The 23,621-nt window shown below is 42.3% G+C and overlaps 1 protein-coding gene across 17 annotated transcripts in view; it reads right to left on the bottom strand.

The window, feature by feature from the left end:
- Window positions 1-23,621, bottom strand: part of AKAP13 (A-kinase anchoring protein 13) — a 323,215-nt gene that overhangs the window by 40,462 nt on the left and 259,132 nt on the right. For all 17 annotated transcript variants that reach the window (XM_027570071.2, XM_027570075.2, XM_027570077.2 and 14 more), the window contains 3 exons: window positions 17,932-17,974; window positions 16,100-16,232; window positions 9,831-10,005 (listed from right to left, as the gene is read on the bottom strand). In XM_027570071.2, coding sequence (XP_027425872.1) covers window positions 9,831-10,005; window positions 16,100-16,232; window positions 17,932-17,974 — 351 coding nt within the window. The remainder of the gene's footprint in view (window positions 1-9,830; window positions 10,006-16,099; window positions 16,233-17,931; window positions 17,975-23,621) is intronic.

Here is a 23,621-nt window from a genome sequence, read left to right as displayed (position 1 = left end):
GAACAGAAGAACCGAAGACAAATCTAATACACGTCAAGCTCACTGCCACAAACCATACCATGTTGTTAGGGAGATCAAAGAATTATTTGGCCTTTTATTTATTTAAAAGAGAAAGATTTCCTAATAGCAGTTAGCAACATGCTTTCATTTTTCAAAGCTATTCCAAAAGGTCTCAGCACAGTGGTTTATGAGAACAGAGCCAGCTCCTAATTAGACTCCTCTGAATTTAAACACAAACAGCCCAGCCTTCAACAACAACTTTTTTTCACTACAAGGAGGCATCGGACAAAAGAGTATGAAGGAAAACCCACATAACTGGGAAATATCATCTATCTGTTGCTGTTTTTTTTTTAAACCTCTGCCACCAACCGCCAAAGATCTGTGGTGAGCTGTTATATACTACATGTTGTTTCTCTTTCAGCAGAAAAACAAAAAACAACTGGTAAGAAACCCCGAAAGTCTGCTTTATAGAAGGGTAAGAAGAATGGCCCTGCCGAATAGAACTGCAATCACAGGACTCCTATGGAAGGGAGGATTCACCTTCTTGAGCTGAGCTCTGAAGGGAGGGAGCTTCCCATCCTGAGCCACTGATCACCCTTAGGGAACACGCCAGGAGTCCTGCCCAGCAGAGCCGCATCTAGGCAGCAAAACTGATCCGGGGAAAATGCTCTGATCCTTCTCAAGCAACAGGCTGAAGGGTTACCTTTAAGGACGGAAAACTGCAACTGCTTCCTATCATTTCAACTGAGAAACTAAAACAAGTGACAATGGAAACAACAAACCAGTGAGTATGAGCAATTTAGAAATACATGCTCCAAAATTCTTTCTGCAACTTATTTTTTTAAAAATCTCTGGGGAGTGTGAAACATCGTGGTCTGGACTGATAGAGTTTATTAGCTACAAGGCACGTAAAATGTTCTTTGTAGCTGGTGTGGTGTAATAACCACAGAGCTGATGCACAGAACCAGGGGAAAGCCACAGAAAGGAGCACCAACATCTTAGCTGAAGTACTCACGTGACACGCAATGGTAAGGGCTCCTAAGAATGCCGGTACACAAAATGCAACAGAACAAAAGTGCCCTGCTTGGGAACCAACTTCACGGATGAGGCTCTTCTTTTACCTCCCTTTTCCCTAAACCACCAATGTCTTTTCTTTAATTGATTATGTATATTTTACTATCTCATTTAAGCAATGAACTCTACACATCAGAAACCAGCATCTGGAGAGCTGCCCTCCCAGATAAAATCCAAAGCAAAATCTGACCATCACACACGTTCTGAACACTCTCCTGGTTCCTCTTTAGATTGCAGCTGATCTGCTTATCTTTTTAATCAAGAGAAACAACCGACCGGGCGCCTGGGTGGCCCAGTTGGTTAGGCGACTGCCTTCGGCTCAGGTCATGATCCTGGAGTCCCGGGATCGAGTCCCGCATCAGGCTCCCTGCTCAGCAGGGAGTCTGCTTCTCCCTCTGACCCTACCCCCTCTTGGGCTCTCTCTCTCAAATAAATAAATAAGATCTTAAAAAAAAAAAAAAAAAAGAGAAACAACCAACCACAAAAGTACTCAGACGCTGCTAACACAACAGGAAATAAATTAACAGTAATCTCAAGATCTTACATCTGTTTAAAGCAAATAAAACAGAACCCCTGACAAGACCTGAAACCCAAACATAAGGAATTCCTTGCTCTGAAGGACTCCACCATGCATTCCAAAGACCAAATTATTTGTGGCAGCTGGAAAGAAGAGCTGATTTTTCAAGGGAAGCTTTACATAGCCGAAGAAGTAAGAATTGGAGAGACACTCTTTCCTTTCCCCGTTGAAATGACCTAATCCTAAAACGAATCGAATTATGGCTGGGGGGAAAAAAAAAAAAGACCTGCCAGGTTTCTCCTAAATTAAGGTACTTCGAAGCAGTCCTGGCAGGGGGCTTTAGTCTTGGCTTTCGAGGTTTGTTTTCACCCCCCCTGCCCCCCAGCAGGCTGCAAAGAAACTACATGGAGGCTTCGCTCCTTGCTGTTTCCAGTGTCTGTGATCAGGACCATTTCCATGCAAGTCCACATAAAGGGATTCAAGCTTTCATTCCAAATTATGACTTACTTCAGACTGGTCCAGGTGTATTCCAGTGGAGTCAAGAGATGTTGATGGGTTTTGGAATGCTCTATCCTGTTGAATGGCTTAGTATATGCATGCAGAGGGATACATTAAAGGGACTAATGACGTTTAGAAGACTGGTGCCCATCAGTATCAGCCACCATCATCCATCAGTACAGTGGGCTATGTGGCTGATCTTCCCAAACTACAACTTAAACCTGACTGAGCAGGCGCTTGGGTGTGAGGCTCTAGGAGTCAGCCACCGAGGGTTATGTTAAACTGAAAAGGAAAGCTACCAGGAGGGTAAGTGACTAAATGGAGGGATGTTACATTTCCTGAGACTCCTGGGAAGATCCTGAACATGGGAGGGGATGGAGAAAAGGGAAAAAAAGATTCTGAATCTCCAAATTACTCATATTTTCCACTTCCTGCTAAGATAACAGATGGTGCTTCACACACATAAACATTCATTGCAGGCTCCGTTCTTCAGGAAGCTGAAGACAATCAGCCGACTGCTTCTACTCCTTTGGGAAAATGACTACACATTGTTCCTTCACTTTCAAGCTTTTTTTTTTTTTTAATTAGCGGCAGGCTGCACACTGTCATATACACATCTTAATGCCACCACCAAATGCTGAGCCTATTTCAACACTCCCCCAGGGCTGAGTGCAAAGCTGCAGAGGAGGCAGGGAGCGAGGCCTGAAGTTTCTGAGGTGGGGTGGTATGCAAATTAAACAGGGATTTTTGAACCTTAGGTGCAGATGAGGCTAACAATCAGGCCCCATCAAACTGTTCCTTTTTGCTGATTCTTTCAGTTCAAACTTCAAAAATATTATTCTTTTCCCTTGTTTTTGCAGAGCAGGGAGAACTAATGTAATCTGTGACATTTTTGCTAGATCAAGCTATTGCCGTATATCAAAGAACCACTGGCTGAGGATGTTCTGATACTCCCTTCTCCTGACAGACCTCCAAACAGAAAAGACGCCAGTGATGATACGTTGGACTCCGTGAAATACTCTGCTTCCAGAAGAAACAGTTAAGCCAAATAGTTCCATCCAGAAAAGTTCCATCCCATTATAAACACTGTTAGCATAAATCGATTAGCCAATCTGGTATTTTATTGGTTTCCTCCTTTAAAAAAGTCTTGAGTGAAATACTGTTATACGGGACATCAAATATGTAAAATATTTAGGATGGATTTTTGAGTTACAGTTTTAACATTTACTTTTAAAGTCAGTAAATGAAAACAATGAAGTTGCTTTAATGGATCTAAGAATCAGAAATCAGAGATGCCTAGGACAGTTGCAATTAATGTTAACTACCTCGGCATCTAATTTACTCCTGTATTTTGTTTTGCGTACACAATATAGAGGATATCTTCTTCAGTCACACAGATAAGTAGGTTCCAAATATTCGCAGTTTAAAAACTGGCTTTCTTTGCAATCACATTATATTCTTCAATGAATTAGAGCTAGGAGGCAAAATGCAAACAAGTAGGTAGGCTGACAGCTAAAGTTAATATGCTGATGTTAAAATCTGGTTATATTTTTGAGCATGTGGATTTTTAATGTGGCTTTAAAATTAGTTCAAAAATATATACGTGTATATATTCAAAAATCCGCAGAGCTTCCAAAACAGTTCCACAAAAAACATTCTGAAAACCACTGCTCTATCAAACTGCTTAATTACTACACAGACTTGTGGCTGATGACCTAGGTCCACAAGTCTCATACCTCCTACATTTAGTTTTTTGTCAGTACCAGACCCCACACAAGTGATTCTTCATGGGTTCCCCTGGTATCCTTGGGCCACAGAAGTTTCCAAGAGGTATCCCCAGACCCCCCTCTCCAGGGGAAATCCTAGTGCGGACTATTCCAACAGTGTGAGCAGTTCCACAGTCTAGGAAGACTGGCTATGCTTCCTCATGGAGGGAGCCCAGCAAAAGAGAAATTCTATTTACGTTTAACAGGGAGAGGTATCGAGAAAACAAAAAAGGGCTCAAGATGCCTGTGGTTAAAAGAAGTGCATTCTCCTACATTACAGCAGATATTTTTTGCTATCTGACAAATCAGTCCCATGCGGGTTTAATTCTGGGTCATTAAAGTCTAATGTAGGCTAAGAATTAATACTGCCAAGGAGGGTAACATTCAACTGTTTTCACCTAGAAAGAATGTATATAGAAAAATCAATGGCAGTGGAAAAGAAAACATTTACTGAACATAAACTAGACAACCTTTCCAATCTGAATTTAAATTGAAAAGTTGTCTGGAGCCAGTCACGGCAGGAGTCATCCATCTACTATAACCAGAAACCAACGGTTCTCACTGTTCCCTACGGCACAAAGGAGAAGATTCTCTGGGTCTTCAAAAAAGATTTCCATCTCTTCTGTCCCTAACTCTTCTGATAGTATTTCATATCACATTTCAGCACCGAGAGTTTGTAGAAGCAACTACATTGCTTCTTACTAAAGCTGGTGCTGTCTGGTGCAACTCTTGAGTCTTCTGTAAAGCTGATTGTTTTCTGGTATCATTTTGCTCTTTGTCCATGAAGTTCTTGAATCAAATATCAACATATTTTGCTCTTTCATCAGAGACCAGCTGACAACCAGAAAAACCTTTAAAGTTATCAGTGACCCAACGTTTACATTTCGTTTTTGCTCATGCCAACAATATATAAGTACAATCTTGGGGCGCCTGGGTGGCTCAGTTGTTAAGCGTCTGCCTTCAGCTCAGGTCATGATCCCAGGGTCCTGGGATCGAGCCCCACATCGGGCTCCCTGCTCGGCGGGAAGCCTGCTTCTCCCTCTTCCACTCCCCCTGCTTGTGTTCCCTCTCTTGCTGTGTCTCTGTCAAATAAATAAAATCTTAAAAAAAAAAAAACCCATATATATATATACACATATATATGTACAATCTTAAAAGACTCAAGCAAGACAAGAGAATAAAATAAAAACTTAAGTCTCCCTGATCTCTCATCTCTTCCTTTAAAGCATGTCCTTTTAAATACTCTTGCATATTTATATAAACAGTGACTGCTCATTTGGTTTCTGTAAATTCAGATCATACATACAGTTCTACTTGCTGCCTTTCCAACTTATCAAAGTGTCTTGGAGATCTGTGTCGGCAGAACTATCCCAGGGGCTGGCGAACTGTGGTCTGTGGGCTGAATTCAGCCCATATCCATTTTGTGAATAGAGTTTCACAGAATACAGCCAACTTTCGCTTTTCAGGTCTCGTCTTGGGCTGCTGCCGTGCTCCAGGAGCTGAGTCAAGCAGCCACAACAAAGCCCTGCAGAGCCTGGCACACCTTCTGCCAGTTCCTCTACACAAAGAGTTGGCTGACCCTCAGTCTGCTCTTTTTAGTATCAGCTCCAAATTCCATCTAATGAATATACAATATTTTACTGATGGTTATTTAGTTCCTTTAAATTCTTCCACATTACGAATAATGCTGCACTGAGTAGGTACCAAGGTTTATACTTTGAGAACTCTTCTCAAAAGCCGCTGTGTAAGCAACCCGAGAAACATGCCTCTCGTTATTCCAACCACTGAAAAGAAAGGACAATTATGTAATGTGATGGAGGTGCTAAATATGGCTACAATGGCAAATACATTACAATATTTGAATACATCAAATTAACGTGTTTGCACACCTCACATTTACACAATGTTATATGTCAAATATATTCAGTTGGAAAAAAAGGTGTCTGGTACATACTGCCGCTCAATAAATATTTTTTTTTTTTAAGATTTTATTTATTTTTTGACAGAGACGGCGAAAGAGGGAACACAAGCAGGGGGAGTGGGAGAGGGAGAAGCAGGCTTCCCGCTGAGCAGGGAGCCCGACGTGGGGCTCGATCCTAGGACCCTGGGATCATGACCCGAGCCGAAGGCAGACGCTTAACAACTGAGCCACCCAGGCGCCCCTCAATAAATATTTCTTGACCAATGGCTTCTGAATGAAATCACAATACCAAACACAGTGCTTTGCAGAGGTAACTGGTCTTTGTTGAAGAACTTCTTTTAAGATAAGGAACTCAAGTGCATAATTACTGACAGTTAAATGTAAAAAATAAAGTCAGTCTGCAGTCATGAGAGTTCCTAGAACATTCACCCAGCTCTCCCTTTCCTAAAGCAGGTGACAGAGTGGAAGTCATTTTCCTCCGTAAACAGAAATCACAACAGTCCAGTGATGGTGCAGAACACAGACATGTCTGAAAAATCTCCATGAAGATCCTTCCAGAGCTGTTTTTATTCCTGAAATTTTATTCAGTTATTTTTTCAAATCTACCCCCTTAGCTGTTCTTTCATTAGAAATTCTATGTATTTTAACCTCTTAATAATCCTCAACATTTTCCCCTGTCTACGCATTTGCTAACTTCCTCGTGGTGGCTGACTTCCTTATGTGGCGTCTGTGTATTTTTTTTTTTTTTTAATTTATTTGAGAGAGAGGGTGCATGCGTGGGTGCGTGAGTGCAGGGAGGGGTGAAGGGGGAGGGAGAGAGAGAATCCCAAGCAGGCGCTGCACCCAGCACAGAGCCTGACATGGGGCTCAATCCCACGACCCCGAGATCATGACCTGAGCTGAAATCAAGAGTCGGATGCTCAAATGACTGAGTCACCCAGACACCCATGTAGTTTTAATTGTAAGCTCAGTTTCAGCTTTACAGGACTTCTTTCCTCCCGTGGGAACCTCCAGCTAGCCTGTTTTGTCAATGTGACCCTGCGAGGCAGGTCTGTATTTGTTTCAGCTGAGGTTCCTTAGTGTTTTATCATTCTCAGGTTGGGATTTCATTCAACTGCTTGTGAAAATTTCTTAGTTTGGGGTATGGATGGTGTGAATTTGGACCCCAGGTTCACATATGATGCAGAATTCTGACTCAGAGTCCTGGGAGAAGGCACGTTTCCTTGCTGCTTCTGAAAGGCCAGTGGGTGGAGTTTTTCTAGGTCCTTCAGTATGGATGTTGCAGTCTCTAAAGCTCTTGGTTTTATCCGGGGGTCTCAGGTCCAGCTCCCACTATGTGCCTTGGAGCCACATACCCTGTTCCCTACTAAGGGGGAGGCTCTTTAGTGCTCTGATTCTGAGTTCCTTCAGGGATTTTCCTTTCTGCAGGCTCAGTTATGTGTTCATTTTTTTTTTTAAATATATTGCGTTGAATATTTTTGTTTTATAGCAGACAGTAGGTATTCAGTCTGCTTCACTGAAGTTCTTTGAACACCAATTTCATACTGTCCAATCAAGAAATAGGAAGTCTTTCTGTTTTTCTCTGAGACCAGTGCTCCTCAAATGGAGAACAGGCACTTTGCAGGAGGGATACACAAAATGATTCTTTGGGATATGGGAGCAAGATTTTACAGCTTTCATTTATATTGACTTTAAAGAGAAACAGTTAATATGTAGACGATATATTGGTGCCTCATTCAGCCCTTTATGTTGGGCAGCTTCCCTTTATACATGCTAGAGGTTGTATAGAGGTAGGTTGCTAGAGGTAAGAGCACTTGAAAGGGGAGAGGACACTGGTGCCTGTCCTCACTCACTTACTTTCAGCATGCTGTGATGAATGGAAATTTACAGGTGCTCAATGAAGTGAGCTTTAGTTTCAACTAAAATAAAATGAAAAAGTAGCTTACACAAATTCCTGCAAAGAAACCACTGACCTAAGACAATATTATTAAGACTAATAATCAGCAAACAAGAAAATGGCAAATCTGACTTCTCTTATTCCTATAACGAGCTTCCTTTTCTCTTTTCTTTCTCTCTTTCCTTCCTCTCCTCTCTTCTCCTTCCTTTCTCCCCCGCTCCTTCTTTACTGGGGGGGCGGGGAGGGAATCTTTAGCAGGCTCCATGCCCACAACAGAGCCCAATGCGGGGCTCGATCTCACAACCCTGAGATTGTGACTAGAGCTGAAATCAAAAGTCAGATGCTTAACTGAATGAGCCCCCCAGGTGCCCCTAGAATGAGCTCTTTCTAAGTGTAGGACAGGAGAAGCATGTAATTTTTGCATTAAATATATATACCCCTTGTGAGTAGGTTAAGAACGTTCTAATGATACATGAACATACTAAAAAGTGCTTGGTGACTACTGCCCTGGGCAACCACGTTATTCCAGTACCAAGGAGCTGTGTCAAGTGGCTAAGAAACTAACCAGAGGATATTCAGTTGGTGTCCCAAGGAGGAGCCTCATAGAACCTGGGCCCCCAAATAAACATGCAGGAGGTAGCAGACAGCGGTGGCCTCTTGTTTTCTAGAGGTCACACAGAACTTACCACTTACTTTCCTGGTGAGGCTATGTGCAGGAAGGAGGACATAAGTGTGTGTGATATGCATAAAGATCTTGAGAGCTCTTCCCAGGAGATGTTTTTTTTTTTTTTTGTTTTTTTTTTTAAATAGGACAGTACAACAAACAGGGCTACAGACAACATTTGGGATATAATATACCCACAAAAGTCATCTTAAAAGAACGTGATGATAAGATCAGTCATTCAGAAAGTACGACAGCTGCGGCAGCAATAAGCCGGGCTGCAGGCGAGCTTCACTCCACTCTTCAAGAAAGCAAGTGGGTGGAAATCATTTTTGCAGTAGCTTTGAATCTGCTCAAACAAGCTTTTAAAAACTTCAAATTCCAGTAAGTTAATTATTTTTGGTAACAAATCACTTGGGATACTCCACAGAAATGACTGAAAACAAGACAATGTCATGACGTCCTGATCGTCTGAATCAGTCACTGTTTTGTCTGACGTGGTTGTAGGTATAACACGGTGCTAATCACCTCAGCCTCCTGGGTGACTGCGCTGGGCCTGGGGTGGCTCGATCTCCAGCCTGGTCCCTTCTGGCCACAAGCAGCCTCACTGATTTACCTTGGTGTGCACTGCAAATATCACTACTTTCTATATATCCAACTGACAGTGTTTTTGAGACACGGTACCTTAGAGCAGGGTCTGTGGGCCAGATCCAGCCCATAGCCTACTTTTGTATGGCCCATACACGACTAATGGTTTTTACATTTCTAAACGGTTGGGGGGGAAAAAAAAGGCCAATATTTTATGACACACAAAAATCACATGAAATTCCAGTTTCACTAGCCATGCTCACTGGTCTACATGTCACGTAGGCTGCTTCTGCACAACAAGGGCAGAGCTTAGTAGCTGTGCAGGGACCATCCAGCCCATGGAGTCTAAGATATCTGCTAGTGGTCCTTGACAAAAAAAGCCAGCCATCCTCTGCCCAGTATCGTATCAAAACCAGGACCCGGGCTCAGTTAACAGACTTGGCTTTAAGGTGGTTTGAAGCACGTCAGCTACAGGTCAATATGGGACATCTCTGCACGTGCAAGCACCTTCTCTTGGCAGTCACCATGACCGCATGTTGGTAAACAGCTGAAGCATCCGCCCAAGTACCAGAATAAAAACAAGCGCATACAGGACCTGACGAGGGACTGCTGCATAGCTTCAGAGTTTGAGGCAGGGAGGCTGTTTTGATGCTGACACAGACTTCTGGGACAGGCAGGGGCTTGGGGACAACAGAACAGAATATAAGAAATCGGGGCTCTCTGTAAAAACGTGCCGGCTGTATGTTCTACATCTGGAATTGACGACACACAGGCTGTTTCAGACAGACATAACGGCCAGCCTCCCCACACACACCAGGAAGGGACATGGGTGGGTGGACGGGAAACCTGGAAGGAGCTTTCCCGGAGCCAAGAGGGCTGTGCCTCACAGGAAGAGGCGCGTCGCGTACCTGCACACGTGTAGGCGTCCTTGCTGGCGAAGGGCTTCACGCACTGGCTACAGCTGATCGGGCCGACCACAGGGATGGGACTGAAAGTGTGCCCGTTGACCATCTTCTTGTCCTTCTCCTTCTCCTTTGACTCTCTCTCCTTCTCTTTGATTTTCTCTTTCTCTTTTTCCTTCTCCTGCCAAAGGAAAGCACCAACAGTTAACTGAACATCAGAAGGCCCTCCCCTCACCTGGGCACCCAGGCGGCATGGGGTCATCGGTGGGTGGCGGTGAGTGCTCTGGATGCAAGTCAGGAGCACTGTCCTGGACAATGGTTCTTCTAAGTTGTGAGCATTCCAGCTACACTGGAAACGCTACACGAAGACCAGGCAGGCGAAGCAGTCCTGTCGGCTGCTTGCTCAGTGGTATTCACACCAATGGACACAACGTCCCAGCACCAACCCCGGGAAGAGGCTTCTGCATTGAGAGGAGGGGACTCTGGGGTGGCCTATGAACCCTCCTCAGCAAGCCCAAGCTTGGCCCATGGAGGAAGCAAGCAATGAGCTGAGGGCCAGCTGCAGGTGGGGAGCAGAAAGGACGGCAACCATTCTCGGATCAGCCTTGGGGAGAGGGAAGATGATGGGATGGCAGGAAGCATTGTTCGGGGGTTCCTCATGGACTCCCTCTAGCCGGAAGTATTAACTGTCCCCTACATACACATATACCGTTGTTGTCATCTAAAAAAATTCCTGCAACAGGGGCACCCCAAAGTTTGTGATCACGACAACTACGAAATGCCTTACACGTTGAATCAACACCTTCTATGTACGTGACTGCACCTGACTCCACAATTCTGAAGCGGAAAGGGCGGGCATCGCGCTTCCCTTTGTACAACTGAGAAGATAAAGATGATAAATACCAGCTCCAACTCTCAACAGCTGCTATGTGCCAAGCACGACAGCAGGCGACTTAGGTGTATTTTCTCCTAACAACCCAGTGAAGTACTAGTTACGATCCTCACAGCATGTTTGAGGAGACTGAAGCTCAGGGAGGTTTAATAGTGAATCTGAGGCCGCACGCCAGTAACTGCCCAGGCTGGAAGTAAGATCCAGATTGGCTGACTCCACAGCTCTGCGTTCATTCACGACACTGTCACCAGCGGCTGGAGAGGTGTGTTGACTCACAAAGGGTCACTCAGCAAGTGATCGGCAGTCAACATCACAACGCAGGTCTCCCAACATCCTAATTCCGAGCCCATCTGCTATACTGAACCGGCGAGTGCTGGCCAAGTCTAATTCACGTACAGCCCCCTTGGTTAAGAGAACACCTATAATAAATATCTAAGAACTTAACTGCTACACTTTAGAACTGTAAAAACTAAGTAGAGAGAGAGAAAAACAAAGTATTTCACTTTACAAAACAGGAAACTGTTGTGAGTGACAATCAGTAACCACTACAGAATGTAATCTTCTAATAACAATCAGTAACAAGTGGAATTGTTTCAAGTAATTTCTCTCTCTTAACTAAATCTTGCTGCAGGCTTTTCTGTGCATAAACGTTAAACTGAACAGCATCTGCCTCTTTGCTTAAGAGAGCTAAAGCGTGCTCCAAGAGTTGAAAAAAAATCTTCTATGGCAACATTCTCTCAAGCCTCACAATGCTCATCAAATCCAAATAAATAATAAATAATACCCCTGTCCTTTGCAATTAGCCCAACTAGTTCTTCCAAGGATAAACACGAAACAATAAACTCCCATTGTCTCTGTTTATTAGAATTTAGTGCTCTAAAGAAATCAGACTCTTACCTCCCCATGTCCTGTGAATTTCACTGTTATGAGGGGTACTTCAGGAAACCGACCCCATTTTACCGACATGATTCGACCCCCATGCCAGGAAATGTGCTCTCACAGGAGGAGGGGCTCATGCCTGCAGGGCAGAGCTCAGCAGCTTCGAGTTGCCATCAGAGAGACCATAAGAGGAAGCCAGGGACTGGTTGAGAAAGGGAAGGAGGGAGGGCTGAGGCTGCTGGTTTCCTTAAGACAGGCTTAACCATTTGCATGCTGCCAGCAGAACCAACTACCCTAGTTACAAAGGACGTGGGAAATGAAACAAAACTAATTCCCCAAAATATAGTGTGTGTGGACAGTGCTTCAGTGCTTCGACACTCTGGAAGGACCAAGGCCAATTTTTTGACACCTGGAAGTTAAGGAACACATCTACTTAAGAAGACTCCTCATTATGTCGAATCATAATGTATGCTTCCTAAGAACAGTGTTTGGTGAAGTCTGTGGTCAAGTGATGACCAGTTGTTTTCTCAAGTGTGACTTTTCCATGTTCAACAACATGGGGAAGTTGGAGCTCCCAGTATTTCAGGGATGGCTGCAGGAAATAACTACACCAGGGTACTAAGAAGGAAAACGAGTTCTTGCTCTCCCCCACCTACCATTTTAGACAAGCAATTACCATGAGGAGAGCAGAGAGCACTCCAGACAGCTGTACAACAAGCTGCTGTGAAGCCACCGCCCCGGCTGCACATCTCTGATCGGAGAAGGAACCAGACAGAGAACCGGATTTCACACAGACTTCAGCCTTTGCAAACACACTCCAGCGGGCACCTCCGTAAGGCTCACGGGTTTAGTTCTTTTATGGGGGCACAGGCCCAAGGAGGCAGAGCCCAACAGTAGCAGCTCTGCAGGAATGTAGCCCTTGCCCCGCAAACGCCCATTTCAAGCCAGAGTAAGAATTTCTGTAGAACATTTCTGCCCGTCTCCTAGTTGTCTGTGAGGGGGAAAGCTCCAAGAAGAACATCAGTGTGACAGGATGGTCTAAAGGGGCTCACTCTACTCCCTTTGTGAATGGGACCACCATGCACATTAGTGTTTCAATACTCTGCAACAAGCAAACATACTTAGCAGGAAATGGTACTATCAGAAGATACTAAAAAGACAAAAGCAGAACCTGCCAGTCTTCCTGTTATACTTCCTGTTTAGGCTCGCCCCCTTTGAAAAAAAAAACACTGAATACATTTAATTACTCATGCCAGATACCACTAATTTTTAAAAGCACATATGAAGGATCAGTACTCAAGTTCTCAAATCCTATATGTATGTGTGTGTGTGTGTGTGTGTGTGTGTGTGTATATACACACACACATAGGATCCTTATATATATATATATATATATGTATCTGTGCTAGAGGCAAAATATGAGGAATTTTCTATCTCTTAGTGCTACAGGCAAAATATAAATAATTTTTTGGCTCCTTTTAGCTCCTTAGAATATTATTTAAGAGTGTGACATACAGATTAACTCTTAAGCACATATAATAGATGAGTATTTAATGTAACTTGACACTATTTCCCCTATTTCTTACTATCTTTTGGTACACTCTCAAAAGCAAGCTATTCTACATGAAAGGTGACTCTTATCCTTCTTGACACATTTGGCCAGTGGGGCACTTTTCTAAACACCTGATAATGTGAAGGACTGCCATCCAGGGTTACAGATTTGTAATTTTTTTTTTTTAAAGTTTATTTATTTGAGAGAGAGAGAGAGAGAAAGAAAGGGAGGGAAGTGAAAGAGAGAATGAGCAGGGAGGCAGGGAGAGGGAGAAGCAGACTCCCCGCCAAACAGGGAGCCCGATGCGGGGCTTGATCCCAGAACCCTGAGATCGTGACCTGAGCTGAAGGTAGACGTTTAACTGACTGAGCCACGCAGGCACCCCCAGATTCGTAATTTTTTGAGTTTCCACTGCCAGAGACAGCATGAGCCCCCAAAGACCAAATGTTGAAGCCACGTGTGAAAGAGGAACCAGTCTCATTGCAAAACAGTGTTGTCGTTTTGGCAAAGGAGATGCTCGGACACGAAAGGTCAACTGATAACAGTTTCTGCCAGGGATGACAGACTCTGCTCTAACGATTTCCTTCTTTTCTCCTGCCTTTCTCTCACTCCCTACTAGCAAACTCCAGTCCTCTGAGTTATTTAAAAAGTTAAAAAGATACTGTTTAGTAATGGCTAGATTTTGAGTGAGCATGAAATGAAATATATGAATTGCTAGAAGTCAGCCCACAAAGAGGTTATTTAGTTAATATTATCTAGTTCTGTGACCTGAAGCACAGTTCTCTGGGCTTCAGTTTGTAAAATAAGGAGGATGGGATGAGACTTTTTTAAAAGTCAGGTTCCAGTTTCTAAATTTGATCTTATATGGTTTTGTTTATGTCTATTTGTATTCCCTCATTAATGCAATCTGCGGTGTATTCACTGCCCTGCCCTGAAAGTTAACGTGGTCACTGCAGAGATGGAGAGAAAGGGGACTCGCCACTTATTTACTGGTCTTCCAACTGAAGACCCCACATTTTAAAAACAGAACAACAAACACAACTACATTTGAAAGTGTCCAAAGAGATCACAGAACTTCTCAAAGTAAAGATGATGATCTTTAGTTCTTTAGGTGCACCTGGCAGAATACTGAGACCATCTACAGAAATCATTTGGTAATAGTTGGCTAATTTATACTGATCTTTGCAAGGAGATTTTCTTTTGTTGATGCCAACCAGTGTCCAAGCCAGCAGTGATAAGTCAAAAAGATAAGGCTCTATTTTAAGCCTTGCCGCCAATCTGTGGAACACTGATAAACATTCTGCACTATTTAACCTGAACTTTTTAAATGATAAAACAAGGCTATGTCTGAAGTTAATACTTGTATACATGATTATTCTAGAAAAAATTTGCTAGACTCCTTGCATCTTTTCCTGTCTTTTTCCTGATTGGCCCACCTTCCTCCCTTCTGCACCTGGGCAGGAAAAATGAAAACACAATTCCGGTGGCAGGTTTTGTGGAAAAATTCCTCTGAGGATTGAACCTAGCATCTGCTAAAAGAAAGTGATCTTATTTACAAAACCTCGTAAAATTCATTGGCTCTACTTCTACCAGCCCACTTAACTGAGGGCTTAAAAAGCTTGCTATATTTTGGGCGGGGGGGAGTTTGGGGGGAGTGCGAGGGGTGCACTTTTAAAATAATACTCTTGAGTTCAGTGTTTGTTCATTCCCTTACTTCTACGTATGTACATACCACGCACGTGTATACACATGCATATATATAGTGATTCCTTGGCAAGAGCTCCTTCGCTGATTTCCATTTAAAAACTCTGTTTTTTTGTTATTTCTTTATTTTGCTGGAGTCTGGGTGGGTGGGTGGGTGAATGGAGTACAGGGGAAGTGGGAGGCATTAAGCTTTTTCCCGACTGATGTGACACTGAATTGGTTTTGGTTTACACTGGGAATCAGTATAAGAAAAGTAACTCCTTGTCTTCCTTGCTTTTAAAAATACATTGAAATAAACTAGAAGAGTAGCTATCTCTATGTGGGGTATTACAGGTGGTTTTTATCTTTTATTTTTATATTTTAAATATTGCTATGAGTATGAAAAAAAAAAGACAAAAAAATGTTTAAGTACTTTAACATGACCTGACTCACTAAAGAGAATTCACTGCAACATGCAGATCCAATTGGAACTAGATCTAGGAATCCACTCTCGTCTTAAAAGTTCTTGTAATTTTCTGTGGGACAATCTTTCTAACCTCTAAATCCAAATATAAATATTTTAAATCCCCTGATCTTGGCATAAAATCCTTCAGGTACATTTTATTTTATTTATTTATTTTTAAAGATTTTATTTATTCATTTATTTATTTGAGAGAGAGAGAGAGAGAGAGAAAACGAGTGGGGGGGAGGAGCAGAGGGAGAGGGACAAGCAGACTCCACGTTGAGTGCGGAGCCCCATCTCACAACCTCGAGATCGTGACCTGAGCCGAAATCCAGAGCTGGACGCTTAACCAACTGAGCCACCCAGGCCACCCCCTTCAGGTACATTTTAAAGTTGGTTTACCAATTAAAACATGTGCCTGAGCGTACGGGATCTGAAGCCAAAGAGGTCCAGATTTGGACCTCTGTTCCACTAACGTGGGGGGCACACACACCCACATAGGGTAGCTCACTCCCAGAAAAGGGAGATAATATCTGCCTTACGCAGCTGTGGAAAGGATTATATAAAATAACATATGGAAAGCTCTTAGCATACAGTAAAAACCCAATCAGTGGTATCACCTTTTGTTGCCATTTTTCTTGCTGTTATTTTTCTTCAAATATTAGGCTATTTCAGAGATTATTTCTGGGTTTATTTCCTTTTGTCCCCATTATTTCATCACTTTTTGGGTGTATGCAGGCTGTGACAGGAGCCCACGGGTGAGCGACTAAGGCGGTCACACAGGGAAGGCCCCCAACAGTACTTACTCTGCTCTTCTTGCTGCTGGACATTTTATTCTTGATGTAGCTGAATGTACGACTGACTTTTGTTCCACTCTTCCCTTCAAAATCTTTCTTGGAGGGGCTTTGTGGCAGGAAACTATAGGTCTCTTCTGTTATGCTAAATAAAAACAAGGCAATTGATTTTTTTTAAAAAGACTACAGAATTTTAAAAAATTAAACACAGATTAAAAAATACATTTCTCTGTAACCATATACATTTTAGCTACAAGTCACAGTCAACTTACATACACACATGAGAATGGGAGGCAGAGCAAGGATGGACAGAGGCTGCTGAGTGACTCCACAAAGTAAGATCTGAGAACAGAGCACACCACAATGCCCACGCTCTGGTGCCAAAACCTGGCTACGCTTTCTTGTATCAGCCATTAATGTTTTACTAACAGATTTTTAGTGACCTAGTATGAAGCACAGCCTACCTGTCAATTATTCATTTATTACTTTACCTCAAACTTCTTAATCTTTTTAGCACCCAATTTAGAAACATCGTTGCATCAAATAGGTGCTTGAGAAGAAACTCATAAATACAATAATGGAATGATGGGTATGTTAATAAAGGTTGCAGACACAGGAATTGTTATGACTGAATGTACATTCAAGTTCCCTAAAAGCAGAAATCACATATCTTTTCTAGTCTTTTGGCACACTCGGCAATCAATACTGGTGCATACAGCTTTGCACAACTTTAGGAGGGAGGCTACAAAGAATCTAAGTCCATCTATGATGGACTAAGTTTGGATCTTAGGAAATTCAGTGGTTCATTTCCTCAAAGAATGCTGGGCACTTGTACACACAATCCATTACACAGAAAAGGAATCTACTTATACTACTTTTCTTAGGTGTTCTACAAATCGTTATTTTAAGAACTTTTCCGCAGAAAAGTTGTTTACCTCAAGGGCCTCGAGAGAGGACAGAGGCACAACTCAAGAGGGGGAACAATCCTCTTCAATAGCTAAGGTCTGTTTATGTATAAAGATCTGCTTACAAAATAAAGCAGCCTGTCATTATGATAAGGGGGAAATGGTGTGAGAACCACTGCTCTAGAGGACAAAAGATACATAAACTATCACAGAAATGCAAAGAGAAGCATTCATACTGAGAGTTCTGGATCACTGAGTCACAGCTTATGCCTCTGTGAAAAGGAGAGCAGCTTCAAGTGCAGGGCAACAACCAGAACCCCCATTATGCTCACATTAGAATACTCAAGAGCCCCATAAGCATGACAAGAGGAATATAAAAATAAACAATGAGTCAACATACAAATCTTCTGCCTGCTGTGTCAAGTAAGAACCAATTAACTTACTCAGACAGAACTGTGTACCATATCCGTGCAGGCAGAAGAAAAGGACTTTAAAAGCTTAAAATGGCTAAGGCAGCAGTAACACACACACACACACACACACACACACACACACACACACACACACACACACACACACACACACACACACACACACACAGAAACAAAATGTTGTCGGGCTTAGGGATGAACAATTCCTCTAAACAGAGTACTAAAGTTCATAGAGTCAAATACAAGTGTTTCTTCTCCTGAATAAACATGCAAACATGTCCTTGCGATAGTGTAGAGAACAAAAGTAAAAGACTCTTGAGGACATTATTTGAAAAGGCCAGAGCCTTCTTTACAAACCACTTGTAGCCATTATTCCAAATTGATTACTCAAGGAAGAATCCCATGAGCTGAATTCACTTCTTCGTTGACTTAGTTAAATGTCCTAAGACATTCTGGGTTTCCTTCATTCTGTCTTGGGGAAAGGAGTAACAAAATAAACATGCAGTACCTCTCGGTCAGGTTGGCACTGGTACCAAGGAACGGCCGTGAATCTGGAAAACAGAAACGGGAGAGAAAACGTTGGAACCAAAGGACTGTGCGTGGATGACGGAGCCGATGTTTAGAATGTTTACAACGATACACGTAGAGCAGACACAGCATCTGAAAGCCAGCGCGCAGTGCCTTCTCTGTCTAAGCAAGGGTTTGGAAGAAGGAAAAATTCAACTCAAACCCCTCAATATTGGAACTACAAACAGGCGGCAACAGGAGCGAATTCCCCACGACAAAATATTTAATCCAGGATTCAAGCTAGTGAGCAAACCCCTAAACAACATTTTTTTCCTCATGTTCAAACACACACGAAACAGGTTTAATTCCTGTTCCTGTCAATGCTCCGTTTCCACAGGCCATCTTTCTGAGATGACATCACAGGAAGAAAATCAAAAATTAAATATCGTATTCCGCATGCTGTTCATTTTGCTTTCAAAGGTTTCCATACCAAAAAAGTCTAGCTAATGTATATCTGATAATTTCGTGAGCATTCCTAGAAGGAAATGGACAAGTGAACAGGAAAAGGGCATCAGCGCTGTCTTTTAAGATCTTGGTCTTGTCCCTAATTTTGGGTGAGATCTTGGGATTTCATTTCCTCATCTGTGAGACGGGGAGATAAAGCACATGGTAAGGTCCTTGCCAGGCTGACATTGACAACGTGTAGGGCAGATGCATCCTTCCTCCTTCCATGACAACCAGACCATAAAGTGAAGCAGGTCATTACAAGTAAGGCTAGGTCAGACAGCAGGGCACTAAGTGGAGCAAAAAGAAGGAACACCACATTCTTTTATCTACGACATGTTAATAAAGCTTGAGCTACATTAGGACTTAGAGGAGAAGGTCTCAATCACACAATGATAAATGGTTTCCAATTTTTAGGAGATCAGGTACAGAAATACCAGTAGGCAAAGTCTGTTCACAAGTACCACTGTTGTTATAATGTGAACAGGACACACACTTCTTCCTTCAGATGGGTTTCAAGGATTATTATGAGATTATTATAATTTTATAATTTTATATTATTATAATGAGATTACTGTAATATTTTAATTTGATAGAGATTTGAAGATGTTCCACTACCACATTACCGGCATTCAAAACTCTTAAATGTCCAACCTGCTCTAGATTCTGAATAGAAATGCAAAATGGTAGCTCTTGCTAAGTAAATAGCCAACAAGAAGGAATAATGCCTAAGAAAATTAAAAATCAATTCTAAGTCTTCAAAAGACTGCTCTCTGTGGTTTTTCCTTTTACCTATTTGGGTTCTTCTATTTCACTTACAACGCATGGTAGTAACAGCCAGTTGCGAAAGATGAACAGAGTTAAGAAAATCTGGGATCTGTCCCCGAGTTTCTGCATGATCTAGGTGTGAAACTGTCAGCAGTTTAACCTCAGATGCCTTAATTTACTTAAACAAATAACCAAGAGTGTGGTTTACATCAGTGGCTTTAAAACCTTTTCTACCCAAGGAACCTTGCATGGTAGAAGCAGCATTAAATTCTCTCACGCTGCCAGGACTCTGTCTGTACACGGGAGCAATCACCTGGGAAGTTACCACCCTAGTAATATGAACAAGTGAACGTAAAATCCACAATGAGGAAAAATACCAACCAGCAAAGAGCCTGGCCAAGAATAAGCTCCCAGCAGTTTTCTGCTGAATAAATTAAAAACTGAACAAAAATGTGATTGAGTACTGGGACAATCTTTGACTCTTACAAGGATTTCCAACCTTCTCACTGCTGAAAAAATTTTAATTCATTTGCTGTGACATCTTAGATGTGGTTCTGAAAACAGTGATTAATCCACCAATGCCTCTGAGATTCCTAAAGTGTCATCAAGTTTTCAGAGCACCTAAGAGGATGAAATAACCAACGTTACTTCCACAGTACAATCACATACAAAAACGGAGACATCTGTCACTGAAGTTGGCCTCTGAGGTGCTAGTGCAGGTCAACAGCGTATTTCAACTAGGCTTTTCTTAAAGTCCTGAAGTAACCTGCAGACCTAATATACTATAACATTCCAGGGTCAGAACTACTGGATGGACACGGTCAATATTTTCAAAGTGTGTTCCACATAATACTAGTCTTGTGAGGCGTCGTGCATAATCAGGCACATATTGTGGTTACCAAGCTAGTTAAGTTTGGGAAACACAGCTCATTGAACACTGCCTTGGAAACTCACAATGTGCACATCAGCATCTGAAACGAGCTTAACTGGAATTTCCTAAATTTACATGGCCATGAACCCACCCTTTCTTTATCTTCCTCTCCCCTCCACCTCCCTAATGCCTACTGCTATTTTTGAATTTAAGGAACACATTTTGAGGAATGCTAGATACTTGATTTAAAGGTCTCTTCAAGCATCCATATTTTTATGATTCCATCATGCTGGGTTAACTGTATAACCAGTGCCGTTTTATATTAATCATTTTGTATTAGTGGTAGAAGAAATGCCACTGGGACCTTTGTTTTAGTGGCCATAAGTAGACCTATTTCCCGGGGTATCACAAATACTTTGAGCTGAAACAGGCTTGAGAATTTCTGAACACTCAAAGCTGTAAGTGGATTTTCACAACTTCCCTATTACAACTGGTATAAAGTAAGTATCTCATGGTGCGCCTATTTACCAAACATCTTTTAATTGTGGAAAAAAAGGACTGACTATAGTAAGACCTCCATTTAAGAGAAATTAACTAAACTTTCTGTTACTGTACATACGGTACTTTCTCGTAAGAATGCAGAGGTCACTCTGAACTTAATATTGCTTAATTATAAAATTTTAATATTTAAATAGACACTTAAATACTGTTGAAATATAGGGTCAGCAAGTGGTAGGAATTAGGGTGTTCAATTATATGAATACTGTAATTCCCTGAGACTCATATTAGTTATATGAAATGAAAACAATTCATTATTTACCTTTATTATAGAAATGTTTTTTCCATTAAAAATAGCAATCCTGAAATACTCTAGAAGTCTTGCATAATTGAAAACAGTGATCTTTTCATGGGGAGGGGAGAGAATTCATTTCCTTTCTAAGCTTACAAAAACTGATACTTTATAAAGTTTTTAAACTAGGCATTATCAATTAAGAATATATTAATCTGAAATCCACACCGTAGTAAAAGGATTGAAAAAGTTCCGAAGGAAAGAAGGTAGGAAGGAAGGAAGGAAATGAATCTATAACACCCACCCCCTAATTTATATTAGGTTACATTACATGAGGGGTGTAACCTCAAAGGAAAGGTATTTTTTATTTATTTTTTTCTCTGAAGTAATCTCTTTGCCCACCTTGGGGCTCAAACTCACAACCCTGAGAACAAGAGTCACATGCTCTAGCCAGTGAGGTGCCCCAAGGGAAAGGTATTTTTAAAGACACGTCTGAAAGGTGAGAAGAAAAATGTTTAACATTAGCTTTTAAATACCAAAGGTGGATATCTAGATGTCCCATGAGACAAAAAAAGCAAAACAAGGAAAAATGAAATTTATGTTGTCAAATAGAAAGCTCTGTGAAATTAGTGCTCAGTACACACAAGGTACAAGGTGGGACAGGAACACATGCCCATGCCCTGCAGTCAGGCCACTGGATCAACCAGTGCAGGTGGTGTACAGAAGACCAAAACTGTTTCATCTAGGTTAATTTTCAAAGCGAAGCATGAAGACAAGTGATTTAGAAATGATGGCATGCAAGGGATAAAAGTCCCCAGACAATTTCTTAGTTAAGCTGACAGCATTTTCAGCACTGGTCAGACTCTGGAGAACAGCCATGGACACCAAAGTTGCTTACTTACTATGCAACCCCTCCTCCTCATCACTGGAGTAAGAAGAGCCAAGAGAAAAAAGGGTTTTAGACTTAAGGAGATGTGGAGAGATGCGGACGGAGAAGGAGACCCGCCTTGCTGGCTGCATCCGCGGCTGGGCTGAGAAGTGGGTTCACAGAAGACGTTAGTGCATGCAGACTGTTCCAGAACAAAGTCAAAGGCACCTCAAACCAGGCTGAACAGAATCACATCACAAGCCTGTTTGGTTCCAGGAAAGGCTCTCTAGGCCAACATCGTATTTAATTTTCCATCCTTATTTCTGAATATGTAGAATTCCAATATAGCTTAAAAAATTCATCCAACAAAACAAACACCCCCTTGCTAGAGTAAGAAAACAAGTCCATTATTTTTAATGGCCATATTTTTTTAAGATTTTATTTATTTATTTGACAGAGAAAGACATAGCGAGAGCAGGAACACAAGCAGGGGGAGTGGGAGAGGGAGAAGCAGGCTTCCCGTGGAGCAGAGAGCCCAATATGGGGCTCAATCCCAGGACCCTGGGGTCATGACCTGAGCCGAAGGCAGACGCTTAACAACTGAGCCACCCAGGCACCCTAATGGTCATAATTTATAGCTGGAGTTTTTTCCTTCAGAGTGAAAACACCTGGAGGGGTGGTGTTTCTCAGGATTCTGTGTTTTGCTCTCTTCTCCCTCACCCCAAACCTCCTCACCCCCTGCCCTCCCTAAAGTACAGTCTGCATAGGATGGACTGGTGACACATACCTGTCCTCCCTTCAGCCAGAGCTGTCCTTTGGGCTCAAGAGACTGCTCCCCTCTGGGGGGGGATAGCCCACAGGCCGCGCAAACTGAGCAAGCACGGAAGTGGACTCGCTTTTCCTCCAGACCTGCTCCTCCTCTTGTACTCTTGTTTGGTAAGTGGTACCTAACATCTAAAGAATTACTCCGAACAGAAACCTGGGCACCACCCTTGAAGGCCTCTGTCACGCCACACTCAGTTCTTTTGATTCTGTATTCTAGAATCCTCGCCTTCTCCTGATCTGGCACCTCTGCTCCCCAACACTGACGTCAGTGTGGTCTCTCTGAAGTGTCTGAATTGATCCATTTAATCACCTTAAATCACTCCACTGCCCTCAGACAAGAAACCCAAATTCCCCAGTCTTGCTTTCCACATACAAGCACACCTCATTTTACAGCACTTCGTTTAACTGCACTTCGGAGATATGGCAACTTTTACAAATTGAAGATCTGTGGTGACCCAGTGTTGAACAAGCCTATCAGCGCCATTTTACTAACAGCATTTCCTCACTTTGTGTCCATTAGCAGTCTTGATAATTCTTGCAATATTTCAAACATTTTCATTATTATGACATTTGTTATGGTAATCTGTGATCAGTGATCTAGTATAATTGTTTTCGGGCGCTACACACCACTCCCATATAAGACAGTGAACTTCAGCGAGAATGACCAGCCATCACCCACCTTCCCCATCGGGCCTCCCTGATTCCTAGACACGATATTGAAATTAGGCCAATTAATAACCCTGCAATAGCCTCTGAGTGTTCAAGAGAAAGAAAGAGTCCTATGTCTCTCACTTTAAATCAAAAGCTAGAAATAATTAAGCACAGTGATTAAGGCAGGCTGAGAGGTAGGCCTCTCACGTCAAACAGCCAAGTTGTGAAGGCAAAGGAAAAGTTCTTGAAGGAAATCCAAAGTGCTACTCCACTGAACACATGAATGATAAGAAAGGCAAACAGATTTATTGCTGATATGGAGAAAGTTTTAGTGGTTTGGGTCAGAGATCACACCAGCCACAACATTCCCTTAAGCCAAAGCTTAATCCAGAGCAAGGCCCTCACTCTCTTCAA

This window comes from Zalophus californianus, chromosome 6 (genome assembly GCF_009762305.2).
Source record: "Zalophus californianus isolate mZalCal1 chromosome 6, mZalCal1.pri.v2, whole genome shotgun sequence".
In the NCBI taxonomy this organism is placed as follows: Eukaryota; Metazoa; Chordata; class Mammalia; order Carnivora; family Otariidae; genus Zalophus; species Zalophus californianus.
This window is presented reverse-complemented; position numbering and strand designations above follow the sequence as displayed.